This window comes from Mobula birostris, chromosome 10 (assembly GCF_030028105.1).
Source record: "Mobula birostris isolate sMobBir1 chromosome 10, sMobBir1.hap1, whole genome shotgun sequence".
Classification (NCBI taxonomy): Eukaryota; Metazoa; Chordata; class Chondrichthyes; order Myliobatiformes; family Myliobatidae; genus Mobula; species Mobula birostris.
In genome coordinates this window covers 28351779-28370165 of record NC_092379.1, presented here as the reverse complement: position 1 = coordinate 28370165, position 18387 = coordinate 28351779, and the positions used below count along the sequence as shown (strand labels likewise).

The 18387-nt window shown below is 43.1% G+C and overlaps 1 gene segment (V, D, J or C); it reads right to left on the bottom strand.

Moving 5' to 3' along the window:
* Nucleotides 1–2343: 2343 nt before the first annotated feature.
* Nucleotides 2344–4533, bottom strand: LOC140203556 (T cell receptor alpha variable 4-like). The segment is given in 2 exon segments: nt 2344–2696; nt 4452–4533. Coding segments are annotated over 2 exon segments (435 nt in total).
* Nucleotides 4534–18387: the final 13854 nt, after the last annotated feature.

Below are 18387 nucleotides of genomic sequence, written 5' to 3'. Positions count from 1 at the left end.
CTATGTTACAGAGAAAGGTTGAACAAGTTGGGTTTTTATTCTTTGAAACGTAGAAGGTTGAGGGGGGGACTTGATAGAGGTATTTAAAATTATGAGGCGGATAAAAGAGTTGAGGTGGATAGCACTTTTCTATTGAGAGTGTGGGAGATTCAAACAAGAGAACATGGGTTGAGAGTTAAAGGACAAAAGTTTTGGGGTAATATGACGGGGAACTTCTTTACTCAGAGAGTGGTAGCTGTGTGGGACGAGTTTCCAACACGAGTGGTTGAGGCAGGGTCGAGGTCGTTGTTTAAAGTTCAATTGGACAGTTATGTGGGCAGTAAAGGAATGGAGGGTTATGGGCTGAGTGCTTGTCAGTGGGAATAGGTGAGAGTAAGAGTTCGGCACGGACTAGAAGGGCCGAGGTGGCCTGTTTCCGTACTGTAATCGTTATATGGTGATATAGTTAATCATCTCCGGACTAATCATTCTCCGGAGTTCGTCTCTGAACTGTCAGAGGACAGGAGAGCAGTCGGTGAAAACCCACGCATTCCATGTGGAGGACACACAGACTACATACAGATGAAGCAGAATTGAACTCCGAACTGTTATTCCCAGAACTGTAATAGAGTCGAATTAACCGCTATGCTACTGTGCCGCCCAAAGTATAAAAACACAGTATTATATTTATATATTAATATAAATAAATAATATAATAGCAGTTATTTAGATAGGCATGGAACCAGCAATGAATCACAACATATAAATAATAGAGGTATATTATTTATTTTGTTTTACAATATACAGAGCCAGGAATTCCATTTCAAGTGAATGCATTTTTAGTGCAGTACTAGGGGATGCGAGTAGGAACAGGTTTAATTTCAGACTGAACTAAAGCAAAGTCATGGAATGACAAAAGGCAGGTTATCTCTTTTGAGTGGGAGGAATTACAACGTTGCCTTATAATCACTAAGTATCGAATGTTTCTTTCGCAGCGCCTCTCCCAGTTCTCGATTATTTCCAATTATAGCCATCCATTCAATTGGTTGAGCATGTAATTGCCAAAAGCGTGTAGTTTCATTTTAATGAGACTCATGCTATCGGAAGAAACTGAACACAACAGAATACATCTCAATCAACATCGACTACACGTTGATACTCTCTGGTGAAAGCATTTTACAACCAAAAAAGACACATTCAGGCTGCCTAAGGTTGCTTTGTGATAAGGGCATGGTTGTGGATATGGCTGATGAAAACAGGTTGAGTGAACTCGGCGTTTGCTCCTTTGAGCGCCGGAGGATGAGATGTGACCTGATAGAGGAGTATAAGATGATGAGAGGCATTGATCATGTGGATAGTCAGAGGCTTTTTTCTGGGGCTGAAATGGCTGCCACAGGTGTACACAGGTATAAGGTGCTTGGGAGTAGGTACATAGAAGATGTTGGGGTGAGTTATGTTACACTGAGAGTGGTGATTGTGTGGAATGGGCTGCCGGAAACGCTGATGGATGCGGATACGATAGGATATTTTAAGAGACTTTAGTATAGGTACACGGAGATTAGAAAAACAGAGGCTATAGGTAACCCTAGTAATTTCTAAGGTAGCGACATGCTCGGCACGAATTTGTGGGCCGAAGGACCTGTATTGTGCTGTAGGTTTTCTATGTTTATATGTTTCTGGAATCGTAAAGATACCAGAAGTTCGTGATGCCGTATAATTCCAAAACAGCAGATTATGCATTTATTGTTTGGAATTTGTATCATTTCAATGTCCGTTACTTTCCTGCCGACGTTCACGCGGCGCAAACGAATTTGCGGTGTTCCTTCATTCAAAATGGCTGGTAGATTGCATGTACCACATGGATACACTGGACAATGTATTGGGAACAGGAAACAATGATGGAATGGTGGGCCACACTCGATAGGCTGATTAGCCCAATTCTGCTGCTATGCCTTACGCACTTCTGATCTAAAATGCGAATTTCCTGAAGGCAATCATGCCTCTTTGCTCCAGGAATATATTCTTGAAAGTTGTGTGTCTTCTATCAGTAGAAATTTGAGGAATCGGTAGATCCGGCATCTTCCATGGAAATGATGTTTTGAGCCAAGAACTTCCATCAGGACATAATGATATCTCCCAGCATATATTGGGTGTTGATTGTGGTACTTTTATTTTCTCTATCATCATTCTGCTGAACATCCCACCACACTGCGGTTTCTTGCCGTTTGTCTCCGTGCTCGGCAGTGGTTTATTTATATGATAAAACCAAATGAGTTTTTGTATTTTTCCCTCGCTGCTTACTAGCACTGTGTGCTTGTAACAAGAATCACCCTAGTTCTTGAAAAGCGCTGTCCATGCGCGGCATCACAGTGCTGCAAACCGACTCATTGCACAGTAATACACAGCAGCGTCGCCCAGTTGCACTTTGGAGATCGTCAACTGGCTGATTTTCTTACCAGGATCAACAAAACCAGTAATTCGTTCTACGGCATTTTTTGTCTTATCTTGTGCTCCGAAAGTTTGACCCTGGAGCAGGAATATGGGTGCCTGCGCTGGAAGCTGGCGATACCAGTGTATTGTGTTGCGACAATTCACGTCGTATCCACAGGTTAAAATAGCAGTATCGGCAAGTGTAGTTTGTAGTTCCGGACTCTGAGACGGTGGAGAAATGGATTCTGTATGAATGTAAAGGATGATTATTGCTGATTTACCGATAACTGTCAGAAAAAAAAAAAAAAACAAAAACATCCCAAATACGTTACGGAGATTTTTCTTTCACGCAAATTGTTTCACTTGAAATGTGAGTAAACAATATTTATTGTCGTTGACAATTATTATCTGAATTGCTGCGGTGAAGTAAAATTAGGAACTCATGCTAAATTGTGGATATCTTGTTATTATCAAAACATGTTTCATATTTTGGCCATCTATGTGGAAGGAAGAACTAATTCCATGGAACAATTGCAGAGGGCCTACAAACAAAAATGAGCCGAACTCCTTTTTTTTAATATAAGTTCTGTGGTGCTTATTTTAAACGTTAGTTTAATTCCGAATAATTATGGATTTGCCTGTTTTATTTTTCGAGTTGATAGATGCTCCATCCAGAATTGCTTCTTTTTTTAAAATAACATATCCCCGATAAGTTACAGCCTCTTGCATTGTAACATGTTCTTCACAGTAATGAGACTGAACGGGTCAGATAATTTTCGAATAAACTGAAGGCGAAGATTATTTTCAATTGGAGTTTAGCACTCAGCGATATAAAGGTTTTGTTCCCTTCTCTTTTCTTCATTTTTCATCAATTGGTTATGTATTTCACTGTACTATTTGAGAATAAATTGGAGAAAACAATATTCATTATTTCTTGCATCTCGGTGACATATTCATGTATCTGCTTGCGGTTTATGCCTTAAGCTGCTAACAATATTTCCTACAGTCTGACAGCAGTCGGTTGGACTCATTCTACGAAGATTACACCAGCTTTTCATCCTTACTCATAGCAGAAATTTCCCTCTCCATCTCACTCTGTTAATTCAGTTTCCCACCTTGCCTTTCTACACAGTGAGTATAGATTTAGTTTACAGAATCACACCACACAAGATTTTAAATCAATCTATCATCTATTAAACGATAGTGAAAATGGCTGAGATATTTGAAAAATCGTTGATGTCTGTGGATACTTACCGGGTGGTCCCTGTTCCATCTAGAGTATGAGTCTCCCATTGATACACAATGATCCTGTTCTCAGTCTCCACTATACAACAACTACACTCACGTAAATCTGTTTAAGAAACGCTGCAATAGGATTCCCAATGTTCCGAGGGTTGTTAATGCAACACATAGCCAGAATATTCCCCATTTGCCGGCAGGTCGACATGTTCTTTGTGAGAAAGCAAAACCAAATGAAAGTAAAATAGGAACACGCACCGCACACCGATTCCGAGAAGAAAAAAAAAAACACGTAGCATACGTGTCAATCAAAAATACATATGCAATATGGAAATTTAAAATGATCTAAACAGATTAGAAGGTGAACAACGTCAGATTTATATTTTTTTTTGTATGGGATATGGAGAATAACTAGTTTAAACAATGAGTTATATATATATTTATTATTTTCTATTTTGGTTCAGATCTCTTCCACTGTGTTCGTTCCGAAATGTACACAGTACCTTACGTGAATTTGAAATCTGCTGGCGAATCAATGAAAGAGTCGAGCAGGAATTAATTTCGCAGCGCTGGCGTTTTCTGGTTCCATGTGTTCAATAACGATTCTGTCTCTCGTTGGCGACAAGAATGTGTATTTTTTTTAATTCTCTGTCGACATTTATTGACACATACCTCAGGCAGGGAGCAAAATCTGCGGACACGCGAAGTCGGAACATAAAGAATGTACATGATTAGAAAAAGAAAAACTGACAGCTAGCTGGACTTTAGGACGGATCGACAGCGAGACAGGAAGATGAACTTACCTGCAGATCCATTCTGCTCCATCTGAATCAGAAATAAGCTACAGCGAAAGTTTTCGTACAGCGCAACGCCGAAGCCCATCATTGTGCTGCACGCCATCTGTACACAGCTTGACAGTAATAGGTGCCGCTGTCTTCCACTCGCAGGTCCCGAATTTCCAACGAAAACTGCATGTCAGTTTTCTTAATCAAAGTAAAAAATCTCCCCCCGCGAGTGACTTCTTTCCGTTCGGCCGCTGAGTTGGTCTGCCTGAAGAATTTTCCAGTGAGAAAGCGATATTCACCAGAAGAATCAGGCTTGAAACTGCAGGTGATGGTGGCAGTCTGACACTTATTCATGTTTACAATGGACGGGCTCTGAGTCACCGACTGACTCAATGAACCTAGGAATAAAAGCAAAATCACGGAGAAAATTGAGTTGCAGTCATAGACGAACCACACGAAAAATCTAAGCCCGTTGCATCTCAGAGGGTCAGACAGATTTAAAGTAAATGTAATGTGGATAGGTAAAAGGTACTCACGCCGTAAGCAGAGCCAGAGTGTGAAAACAAAGAAGACTCCCATCCTCAACAAGGAATATTGCTGAAGTGTCGAGGAGATGAAGCTCACGGCCTGTAGAGTTATGGTAGAATGTACTGCAAAGATGGAGAGTAAACTGTTAACAACAGGTTGTTGAGGGACAGTTGTTGGTTTTGATTCTGTTTCGTGTCTTTGAACCGAGTGAGGAAGCCCCGCCCATGACTTCCTATGGTTCAACCTGTGTGACGGAGATGGCCTATAAATTGATGAGGCTGAGTCATTCGCCTTGAAACGGACACTTTTCTTCAAAGAAAAAAAAATGGTTATTTGTTCTTTATTGGTGTTGCCACGGGTGCCCCGAGTTTTCAATTATGGTTCAGTTCTTTTATTTTGTGACGGAAATCAGTCTATGCTTTGATCTTGACGGCATGTACGCCGGATGGGCTGACAAGCTCTCCCTCAGCCTAGGAAGACTGTGATGGCACATTCAGCGTTTGAATGCACCAATCCCTCACGGCTACTTTTCTTCCACAGAAAGTATGGATGACAGGAAGTCCGCCACCAAGCAGTATCAATTTGAGTGTGCTTGACCAAAGGCGTAAAACAGGCAACCTTTCTTTCCCTTTTATTCACATTCGAGGTCAATCTTGTCGTTTGTGTTCAGGGGTTATGGAAAATCTGGAAGTCTGTTTTGGATAAAATAATATCCACTGCGGCAAAAGACAGCGCAAGAGACAACTGCTTTGCAGTAAGTTGAGTGGCAGAGTGTTTTAGTGAGATGTCACCGGCTATATCGTATTATTATTATGTTATTATCATTATTATTATTAATATTACTAGTATTATCAGGGAGAATTCCACTGCAAACCTCCTGTAAAATTCTGGACTCCGCAGCAACTGCTGCAGGTAGAGACTGATAAACTGATATTAGAGAGAATTGCTTCCATATCGATATAGGACAAATGGAGGACAAAGCTAAGTGCAGGGTGTGGCGAAACGTTACAGGGATCATGAATTGATTTATATCGGTCTCCACCGCACCCTATTCCGAAGGCTCAATGTTATGCTGTACTCCACTGTTTTCTCTGTTCTACCTGAAGGAACCTCGGGTACATTAATAAGCAAAATAAGTATTTAATACTGGTGGGTCTGGAAAAAGCTCATGGTTGAGGGAAAAGTGGAAATACAGAGTGCCACAGTCGAATAGGAAGACGAATACACTGTTTTAGTATTGAAAGTGGATTTGTCTAGGGTTTTGTGATTAGATTAGGGTCCGGAGTGATCTCACCAAAAATAGTCTGCAGAGCTTTAATTTCCTTGTACCTCCACAGTTACCGATTTGTCTTTCATAATCTTGAATATTACGCCACCAACTGTACTGAAATTTTAGCAAATAAATAAACAAGCAATAAATAATTTAATTATGCAGTTACTTAATTAACAGATGAATGAATGAATGATTGAATAAATGAATACAGAAATAAATCAATTGAAAATGATGTCAGTGAAATCTCGGCTACGATGTGCAATGAACAATCGCGTATGCAAACTGTTGGAAATGGATATTAATGAAATATGTATTTAAATTGCCGCCAGTTGGAGATCCGAACCGTGTTGGGACGGAGCTCACTCAAGTTTGCCTACTGAGTATACACGACATCAGCTGGCGGCTGTTTGATCTTTTAACCAGAGCTTATCGGAGATACAAGGCGTGAGAAAACATAGCTCTGACAGGTTAGCTGATTGAGCAAATAAGGCATCTGCTGGCGGCGATTTGGTGTTTAAAACTGCTGTCAATTGGAGATCGCAAAGATGATAAGACGGAGGTCTCTCGCGTTCGCCGATTCGAATTATAACCCACCAATTCGCGGCATTTTCGTGTCTTAGAAAGTGATATGGATTGATTAACAAGAACAAATTGGAAAGAGGTAGGGGAAAGCGGTACGGCAGTCGGTTGAGTCGACACTGTTAGAAAATGAACTTGAGGAATTCCTTCTTCGATGTTTCAGCGAGATTAGGCGTGATGAAGAGAATGAGAGATGTAGCAGGGATTTTTCCCCGTAGTTTGTCTTCGTTATTTTCTTCCATTCTTTATATTTGCTCAGCATGAACTGTAATATGCCAGGCAGAAAATTTGAACGGAACACACAAAAAATGCAGTACTAACTCAGCGACCACGCAACATGTATGGGAAAGAGTAATCATTCGGCGTGCCTGGCCGGAATCATAACCGAGAGCTTAATATTTGCATGTACTCCTTGCCGGATATTGGAAGAGAAGACTCGGAGTTCTCCAGTATCACTGACGACGACTCATGGATGGAATTCATGCAATTTCAGATTCTTACACACCGTTTTATGGAGCTGAAGCTGGAACTGGATGAACGCTGGAGGTTTCGAAAGGCTGAGGGCGTGATAGATTGGGCATAAAGATGGTGGGTGCACCAGAGTTACAGGAGGCAGGAAAGTGGGTGACAAGAAAGACAAAGGACTTAAACAGCCACTGCAGAGCGCCCTGTGGAAAAATCCCTCAACAACAGATATGCTACTTTGGATAATTTTGGGGGCATGAGGTAGCAGAGAAACGTCACAGCGCTGTACTCTCCGGCATCGAGTCTGTTTCTGTGAGAGAGAAGAAAAATAGATTGAATCGAATAGAATTGACTTTAATACCTACATCCTTCATTTACATGAGGAGTACATCACGTTACATTTCCTGTTAAATATACAATGTGTATTTTATGAAAACAAATATAATAAATACGATGTACAACAGGGGAGTGAAAATAACATTGAAATACAATTCTATCAGCATGAGTTAATACGTCTGATGGCTTGGTGGAGGCAGCTGTTCCGGAGCCTGTTGGTCCTGGATTTTATGCTGCAGTCCCGTATTCTGGACAGTAGCAGCTGGAACATTTTGTGCTTGGGGTGTCTCGGGTCTCTAACGATCCTTCGTGCCCTTTTTACACACTTCTTTTTGTAACTGTCGTGAATAGTGGGCAGGTCGCATCTACAGATGCGTTGCCCGCACCACTCTCAGCGGAGTTCAGCGATTGACGGAAGTACAGTTCCAACACCACGCAGTGAGGCAGCCAGTCAGGATGCTCTGAGTTGTGCCCAAGTAGAACGTTCTTCGTATTTGAACTTCAATACCAAACTTCTTCAACCCTCTGAGGTGAAAAGGGCGCTTTTTGGCCTTTTTTAGCACACAACCGTTATGTACCGACCAAGTCACATCCTCAGTGATGTGTATGCCGAAGAACTTGAGGTGTCAAGATCCATTGATGTCAATCGTGGTTAACCTGCCTCCCTTCTGCCTGTAGTCAACAACCAGCTTCTTTGTTTTCTTTTTTGTTCTGCGACATTAGGAGAGAAGTTGTTTTCTTGATGCCTCCGTGTCAGGGTGGTGAATTATTTTCTGTAGCCTTCCTCATTATTGGTTGAGTTTAGGTCAATCATGTAGTGTCCTCAGCAAATTTAATTCGCAGATTGGAGATCTAGATAGGGACACAGTAATTGGTAATCAAAGAGTAAAGAAGGGGGCTTCGTACACAGACCTGGGGCACCTGTGTTCAGGGTCAGAGGAGCAATGGTGAGGGAGCCCGGTCTTACCAGCTGCGGCGATCTGACAGAAAGTCCAGGATCTAGATACACAAGGCAGGGTAAAAACCGAAGTCTCTGAACTTCTTTTTGAGCCTGGAGGGAACTACAGTTTTGAATGATGAGCGGTAGTCCAAGAACAACATTCATACATAGGCAACCCGCTTCTCCAGATGTGTAAGGGCGGTGTATTGAGCTACAGTCACAACACGTTGGAGGGGAAATGATCAGTCAACGTTTCGGGCCGGAAACTTTCATCAGGAATGAAGAGGGAGGGGGCAGAGGCCCTATAGAGAAGGTGGGGGGAGGGTGGGAAGGAGAAGGCTGCTAGGAGCCAGGTGAAAAAAAAAACAGAAAGGGAAAAGTTAAAGGGGTATGGAAGGGGAGCAGGGAGGGGATGGGCAAAAAAGGTGAAGAAGGAATAGGGGAAAACAGAATGGGTAGTAGAAGGATGCGGAACCCTGAGGGAGGTGATAGGCAGCTGATGGAGGGGCAGAGTAAAACTGGGACGGGAGAATGGGGAGAAGGGAATTACCGGAAGTTGGACAATTCAATTTGCATACCAAGGGGCTGGAGACTACCCAGACGGTATATTTGGTGTTGCTCTTCCTACCTGAGTTTAGCCTGATCATGGCAGTATAGGAGGCCATGCATGGACATATCCGAATGGGAATGTGAAGCAGAATAAAAGGAGGTGGGAACCGGGAGATCCTGTCTGTTGTGGCAGACGGAGCGGATGTGCTCGACGAAGCGGTCCCCCAATCTGCCTCGGGTTTCACGGATGTAGAGGAGGCCGCAGCGGGAGCACCGATGCAACAGGTGACCCCAACAGACTCACAAGTGAAGTGTTGTCTCACCTGGAAGGACTGGTTGGGGCCCTGAATGGTGGCAAGAGAGGTGTAGGGACAGGTGTAGCACTTATGCTTACAGGGATAAGTACCGGGCGGGAGATCCGTGGAAAGGGATGTGTGGACCAGGGAGTCGAGGAGGTAACGATCCCTGCAGAAGGCGGATAGGGCTGCAGAGGAAAAATGTGCATATTGGTGGGGTCTTGTTGAATGTGGCGGAAGTTGTGGAGGATAATCTGCTGGATTCGGATGCTGGTGGGGTGGTAGGTGAGGACAAAGGGATTTCTGGCCCTGTTGTGGTGACGGGAGGATGGGGTGAGGGCCGAAGTGCGGAAAATGGAGGAGATGCGGCTGAGGGCATCAGAGATGACGGCAGAAGGGAAACCAAGCCCCTTCAAGAAAGATAAAAGTTGCGGGTGAACGCAGCAGGCCAGGACACATTCTTTCTCTCGCTCTCCTCTTCTCCCTCTGTCCCTCTGAATATATCCCTTGCCCATCCTCTGGGTCCCTCCCCCCCCCCCCCCGCCTTGTCTTTCTTCCCGGACCTCCTGTCCCATGATTCTCTCGTATCCCTTTTGCCTATCACCTGTCCAGCTCTTGGCTCTATCTCTCCCCCTCCTGTCTTCTCCTATCATTTTGGATCTCCCCCTCCCCCTCCAACTTTCAAATCCCTTACTCACTCTTCCTTCAGTTAGTCCTGACGAAGGGTCTCGGCCTGAAACGTCGACTGCACCTCTTCCTAGATATGCTGCCTGGCCTGCTGCGTTCACCAGCAACTTTTATGTGTGTTGCTTGAATTTCCAGCATCTGCAGAATTCCTGTTGTTTGCCCTTCAAGAAAGAGGTTATTTGAGATGTCCTGGAACGGAAAGCCTCATCCTGGGAGCAGATGCGGCGGAGACGGACGAACTGGAAAAAAGGAGTGACATTTTTGCATGTGGCAGTGTGGGAAGAGGTATAGTCTAGTTAGTTATGAGAGTCAGTGGGCTTATAGAAGGTTTCAGTGGACAGTCTGTCTCCAGAGATGGAGACCGCGTGAACAAGAAAGGAGAGAGAGGTGTCCGAGATGGACCAAGTGAATTAGAGGGCTGGGTGGAAGTTTGAAGTAAAGTCGATGAAATTGACGAACTTTGCAGGAGTGCAGGAAGCAGCACAAATGTAGCCGTCAATGCAGCGAAGGAAAAGTTGGGAAACAGTACCAGTATAGGTTTGGAGCATAGACTGTTCCACATAACCAACGAAGAGGCAGGCATAAATTGGGCTATTGCATCATCTACTGTACGGTTATGTCGATAGCTGAATTGTAGGGGGTTCAGTGTTGGTTGTAGCAGGCCTCAGATATAGTCCCTAACTGCCCCTCAAAGCAGTTGCTTGTTAGCGAGGGGGGTCCAACAGTAGGCCAGGCGTTCGGACATGTTACCTTGGTCATTTTAGATACAGGAACAATGACCGATGACCGATGTTTTGATGCAGGATGGCACTCTACATTGGGAGACGGAGAGATTATGAATGCCTGTTACCCAATCCGCCTGTGGTGCAGCGCACGTCATGAGAACCCGCCCTGGGATGCCGTCCGGTCACATAGTCTGGTGAATGTTCACTCGTTGGAAACACCTGCGCATTTCAGCCTCAGAAATGACCAGGCTGTCGGTCACTTCATTTGCAGGTCTCCTCAGGGGCTCAGTATTGGTAACAGGGAATCAAGCGTATAAAGATTTAGCTCGTCTGGGAGAGAGGCAGGATGTTGGAAAATTCACTGCCTTTAGCTCTGGTTCTGCGATGGTGTACAGACCTTGTCGTAAATTGAGGTGGTAGTTGGTAAAAGTTGCGTCTCGATGTTGTTCCTGTAGTGTGGTTTTTCTGCCATATTCAAGTTGCGCGGATCATAGCTGCGTTTCTTGAACTGCTGCTGAATACCGCCATCGCAAGCTTTGTGTCGCCCAGTAAGTGCTGCTCGCACGGAACTGTTGATCCACAGTGCCAGTGTCCAGGACTTCCCGAATCGATTTTTCAGAATTTTAGATGGCTGCTTGAACAGCCAGATGTCGTGGCCCACGTAAGTAGCAATGACAATAATAGTAAGACTCACTAGTTTCTGCAGTGATCTGAAGAAGTTGGATGCTATGCTAAAGGATAGAATCTCCAGAGCTGTCATCTTAGCATTGTGCCACATCTTCGTGAGGCCAGAAGTTGGAAAACGATGCACTTAAATACGAAGTTGGTCTATGAGGGAGTACATGCGATTTTTTGATTATTCAGCTGTCTTCCAGGGAAAATGCGTCCTGTACAGAACAGACGGTTACAATTAAAATAGAAGAGGGACAATGTCCTATTCTGAAGATTTGGTAGTGTTGGGCGGTAGAGTGTAAGAGCAGATAGTAGAAAGACAGACGTTCTTAACATTTCAGACAATATCAGCAATCAATATTTGGAAAATGTTGCGCCGGATGTCCTGAACTGCGTTTATTTCACTACTAGAGGACTCTTTACAAAGTCAGATAAGCTCAGGGCATGGATAGACGCAGGAAATTGTGATATTGTAGCCATTAGTGAGACTTGGTTGCAGAATTGGTAGGAATAACAACTCAGTATCCCGCGTTTCCTTTGCTTCGGACGCGGCAGAAGAACAGGAATTAAATGAGAAACGATTGCGTTACCAGTCAGTGAAAATTCGTGACAATGCTCAATCAGTACAATGTAAATAACTCAACTAAGTGAGACGTTATGGCTGGGCTGGGAATTGCGAAAGGCAACTCCACATCAATGGGTCTATATTACAGATCAGTCAATAATCGGGGACTTATAGGAAGAAATTTGTCGAGACGTCGCAGAATAATGGAAGAAACTCGAGGTTGTTAACTAGGTGATATTAGCTTCCCACATATTGTCTGGAACTCCCATGCGGTAAAAGGACTCGATGAGTGGAGCTTGTAAAATGTACTCAGGAAAGCTTTCTTAATCGGTATGTAGAAATTCCACATGAGAGAATATGCGATACTTGATGCCGCATATACTCCCCTCGACTTACTGCCGGTTCCAAGTGTCAAAGTGTCGATTATAATCTAGCTGTCGATGCCAAACTCTGTCATTTTCATGAGGAATGGCGCTAGACATGTCAAGTCCAGTGGCATATATACGCAATTCCCATGGTCAGTCCTTCTTCATTGGCTAGTCCTGAACGAATTCGTTTCCGTTGTCCTATTGTGTGTAAACTTCTATTCCAGTTCTAACTCTACGTTGTGAGGCGTGATGGCGACTATTATTTATATGTATAAGTCCGTGTACTTTGGCATCCAATACTAGCATCCGGTGTCAGTCGTATTAGAATGTCCACAATGTGGAGGCAACAATTCTTCTCCATCTGCATCGTCAATTGAATATTTGGATGTGTTATCTTCAGATTGGCGTGTGCGTTTACTTGTAAGTCGGATCCGCTGCTCTGGTTTTTAGGTGAAGCCTGTTCTGCATTACTTACAGGATGGGTGCACCAGTTACTGACCCAACAAAATATGTTCTCCCAAATGAAATCAACTGCCGACAGAAGCACACGATCCCAAAGCAGCAGGAAACCATTGATCACCTGCTCGCCAATTTCAAACAACCTGTCATATCGCAACAGCAATACAACGCCATTCTACCTCCTAGCTCTGAGTCCAACATTGCAGTATACGAACGCTTCAACAGATCTGCAACACGATGTTGCAACTTCCTGTCCTAGTGGTATCTTACACTTCGAGATCCTGCTATCTCTATATTCCATGTAGAGAGCCAAGACAGCCCTCCTAATCGCTCTCATAAATTGGGACCCTGTCGGGGCCACCTCTAATTGGGAAAATAAAACCGTTATTTGTAATAAATATTACTAATACGTTGTTGAGTTGCGTCCGCTATTCGACCATCAAGGGAGTGGAAAGTGTTTAGCATATCAGATACTTCGGCTTCTGTGTTTCATGTTCGGTTCTCGATAAAATCGTCAATTTTAGGCTGGAATGCGGAAGGGCTATTCGCCTATTATCATCAGAGTATATCAGGGCGTTGTGCGGTTGTACACCGGTGAGAGGCCGAACGAACACAAAGACTTCTAAACTTCTAGCTATCATAATTTACAACTTGCTGACGGGACGAACCCCTAAAATAACATCCAGGAAGCTTGTTTCGTTCCCAGAAATATTTCACGCTTCAGGATCCTCGTTATCAAGGCGCACAGAACGAAAGCTGGTAGCAGGAGATCGCTCATTGGCCAGACCCATTCAGCTCCCACCCCGAAGAGTATGAAGGACTGGTGCAGTAACATAATTTGCCCTTACTACGCAGCTTCCGATCACCCACACATCCAAGAAACGGCACAAGCAGGTGGAGTGGAGTTTCGTTCTTTGTCCTTCCTGTAACAAAGCCTGATTCTCTCACTCTGTCTTCCTCCACACCTCGACTGCTCTACCTGTATAGAAATCCACAATGGACTCCGTGCAGGATGCAACCTTCTGGAAATGGCTCTCTGTGTGCAAGTCCGACTCCCTATCCAGTTGATCTCTACCTCCTCGGCATAAACGGAACGTGATGGACTTCCCGTTGGGACTAAGATGGTCAGAACGACCAGAGGACCTGTGAACTTGAGAATTGGAGAATAAATAGCTCGTTTCCACAAATCCCTACTTACCGACTCACCCAAAACTCATATCGTATTGAGTTACCACCCTCATTTCGCCGAGTCATCAGGCTCAGTGATGAGCTTGGGAAGCCATCTGCCTGCAACTTCAATTGACTTCACCCGGTAAATCTCACGACCGTACCAAATTCCCACAGGAATACTCTTAGTTAGCCATTGCCTTTAGTAAAATGGAAATCTGCATTATGCTGCCTCACAGCAGCAGGAGGGCCATAACTCCCGGGAATCTCCCCTCCCCGATTCGTCTGTTATACTTCGCTCATCCTGAGACCAGAGCCTTGAATGAGTTTATCTCCGTTGCACTACGGAATGCCGACATTCAAAAATCCCAGTCGTCAGCCCCGGTGAAGAGTCCTTATGTGTAAGAAAAGAGAATAAATTGTGGTGTTCATCCATGCATTCACTACTGTAGACTTTACAAAATCAATATTAAGAATGCCAATCTGTCCACTTGATGGATCGTGCATTAAAACACTCCCAGTGATCAGATCTTCACCAGACTGGTCCTATAGACCGCTAGGGAGATGAGTGGAAGACGGCGTTCGTAACACCATCTGGCTTCCAGGAACACTCGGTGATTCATATCCGACTTCACTGTTATTGAGTCAAAATAATCTAAGGAGCAGACGAGAGCATGGAAACCGTTTCTACTTAGCGTTTTCTTTTTATGGCGCGGCCTAATGACTTTTGCCGCTCATGCACTTAAGTTTATGAAACATGTAATCAGTTATGTAACCATACAAATAATGCTTTCTCAAACAATATATTTAAACTATTAACATCCACAGCACAGTGAAGTTTGAATTGCTCCATTCAGACTCGTAGGTTCACTGTCTCTGGATAATTCTCTTTACCTGTGGGATATCTTCTTTCTTGTCAGGGGTAGTGGAAGTATAATTCTAACTGACAGGTGAAATTTGTTGCAATAAACCAATATCAGACTGGGGCCGCCAACTTTGGGGTAGTAGGAATTGAGTCTGGGAATCCAGAAGGCTTTTCTGACTTCTCTGGAGGCCTCTCTTCTCATCGATTGATTCTGATTACGCCAACTGTTCAATGTGTTGTCTCCGGAGGATATAGAACATAATCTCTCCTGTCCAGGGCAGTGATCCAGTTGTGCCCTTAATCTTTTCAAACACTCGCTTTTGATCACCAACATATTTCCTCGCCAGAACTATTTGCCTCAAACTGAAACATTGTGCTCCTTGTTTGAGAAGTTTTCAGTTTGTTTCAGCTGTTTGTCTCTGTATTCGTACCGCTACCCACAGTGAAACATGCTTATCTGGATCTAGAATAGACATAAGTGATTGGTGATCATTAATGAAGGTAATCTGGTTCCCAACCCAGTGCTGGTTAAAAAGTTTTACACTCCAAACTAGGGATGGTGCAATGGAACGGAAATGCAATGTATAACCAGTGTGTGAAATATTCAGTTGATACTATTTTACTCTTGATCCGCTGGAAAATCTCTGAAATATACTGAACACTGCTGTGGCATTATCCAGTACCTTTATTACTTCACTTCCAGTTGACATTGCAGGGATTTGGCAAGCAAACGCTGGATGCATCTCCAATCAAGTTGTAGTCCTCTCAGCCAAAAGCGACCCACATTGCTGGTCTTGTTGACTGTTGCATTTTCCATTACTAATGTCATTCCTACAGTAGTCATCTGTTTTCCACAATAGGTTGATTATCTGCCAGCTTTTTTTTTACACACTCATTGGAAAGACTGACTGTCGCAGCCGAGAGAGTGTTTATTATTTTACCGTTCTATTCTGTTTATCCCTTACTGATTGTCTCTTGTTAGTTTACAGATTATGAATCTCAAGGCTGCACATCCATTGACACTTTTCTTTATTAGAATTCATCGTCAAAGTCAGGCTGATTAGTGCTCTTTGGAAACTGAATCTTGACTTTTTTTCTCTTGCTCTTCCTTGTGCAGTCCGTTCATTCCCGTTTGCCCGATATGCCTTACCTTGTTGCATACCTCTGCAACGTTCACCTTTAAAATTGCATTGCTCTGATGTGTCTGAGCCCCTACAAAAACGGAAACACAATTTTGTCAGCAGGCACGTATCTGCTAAGACGTTGTAAGTTTGTCACGCTGAATTTCATTCCTGACCGCAACTGAATTGCGTCTCTGCTGCGGTTTTCATTTATACATTCATGATAATTGTTCTTTTAAATATGAGCTGTGTTACCAGCAAGTATTTTTAAATGTTTTGTCGTAAATTTTCACAAACTAAACTGAACGACCAAATCAATGTTCACAAACACCATCAACAAATTGTCAGTGTTCTGTTAATTTCCTTCATTCAGGTACATCAGATTTAATTCCACTTCTGAAAGCAAAAAAAAAAAAGAAAAAAAAATGCTCAATCCTTTATATATTGCCCAGTTTATGATTACTTTCTATTACTATTATCCGTACACTCTGTTTACGAACAGGGCAATTACGAATGCTCCGGAAGCACGTGTACCTTTCTCTTTTTGTTTTGGTTTTTTAACCGGAACGTCTCGATGACCATTCGGAAGAAAAAATATAGTGCTGTGCATTAAGTAACTTCATTGGATGTGCGATTAGGAAAGAGGAGTTTTAGTGCATGATAATTATGGGAAAGATTGAAAGGAGGAAAGCAAAAGGAAGGCACAGACAAATGATGATGGCAGCCAAAGAACTAGATATGAATAGCAATGAATTGATTCCCTTGACCCGAAACAGGAGTGTATGGGCCATGGCAGCCAAAGCTCAAACTGGGCATGGCAGCTGATGATGATAATGATGAATTGTCTCGGGCTGGTATGAAAGTACCTCGTCGCCACTCGTAGCAGCAAGTTGAAAAAAAAATCCTCAGAGATGATGAACAAGGAATTAGCAGTGTATTATGTGTCTCAAAATAACTGATTATCAGGTCGACAAAGGATGCTCGGTAATTTATTACGAAACAAGAAAAGACAGGTGATCAAAATTAGCGATATTGAGGCGTTCAGCGTAAAAGTCACAATTAGCATATTAAGCGCAATAGTGAAATAAGGACCCAAAAAAAAAAAAAACTATGCTCAATCTACGGCACAAAGGCTGAACATGTGACTATATAATGTTCGTTCAACAATCCCAACGTCAAATGATAAATGATCGTAACAATAAATCTAACAACATAAAATACAATACAGACAAACAGAAAACAGATACAGGGCTACCTCATCTCCGCCAGCAGTTATTGAAATATCATAATTACTACAGTCAACTGAAATAGCAGAGATGATATTTTCATCCGTAAACATGTTAACATATATGCAAATGTCCTAGGCCAGAGGATACCATCGCATAATGGAGTTGTCAAGGCAGTAAGTCAAGTCAAAATCCTCAAGACAATCAACCAGCAGCTCTAGGACTGTAGTTACTCAAACCAGTGGCTCCAGTGATAGACTAATCTTGTTTATAAACGTGCCCGGCAGATAGATTTTAATGCACACCTACTGCGGAAATCATCTTCTTCCTTGAAAGACTTGAATATTCAATGTGTTCTGAGGCCCTGCGTTTAAACTATAATCATAATATCTCCTGCGAAAAAAATGCGCGCTATACTTGAGATTTTATGACGTTCCGGTAACAATGGTAAGTACTCATTGGCCGACCATTATCGAGTCATTTTCGTCATATATTCTACTTGCTTCCATTTACGACGAGCAAATATGCCTTCTTTAAGGAACTCCCCGGAAGGGCATTGTGTGCTCTTCTGAACCAACGGATGGTTTGATGTCTATTCTTCCAAATCATTGTGGTCAGGGCATGCATTAGTGACTGCACCACATTGATAATAGCCACTTCTTTGCAAAGGACTGCGTGGAAAAACCTCTTCGTCCAGATTGTATACCTTCATATTGGAACTAATATACGTTCACTCAGACCTAATTGATATCTGAAGTTTCCACCATGATATGAGCCATCTGTGGGTGCGGTTCGAAATCCACTTAATTCCTTTCTGTAGGAGGACATCAGTGATCTCTGAATCGCTCCAGTTTTCAATGGTCCGGCCTAGCTCACTCTCAGCTTCAATAACGTTTGTCGTATTATCCGAGAGAGGTTCCCTAACTTGTACTTCTCTCGCTATAAAGTTAACAGTATAATCTGTGTCCAAAGAAGATTCCGCCTAAATGTAAATAACTCGTATACATGAACGGGTTAATAAAACCACATACTTCTTCACTGCACTGGTTCTTCCCTTCACCTTAAACTGTCCAAGGCAGTCCACTCCTGCACGTGTAAATGGAGTTTTAACTGGAGACAAACTGTTCATATAT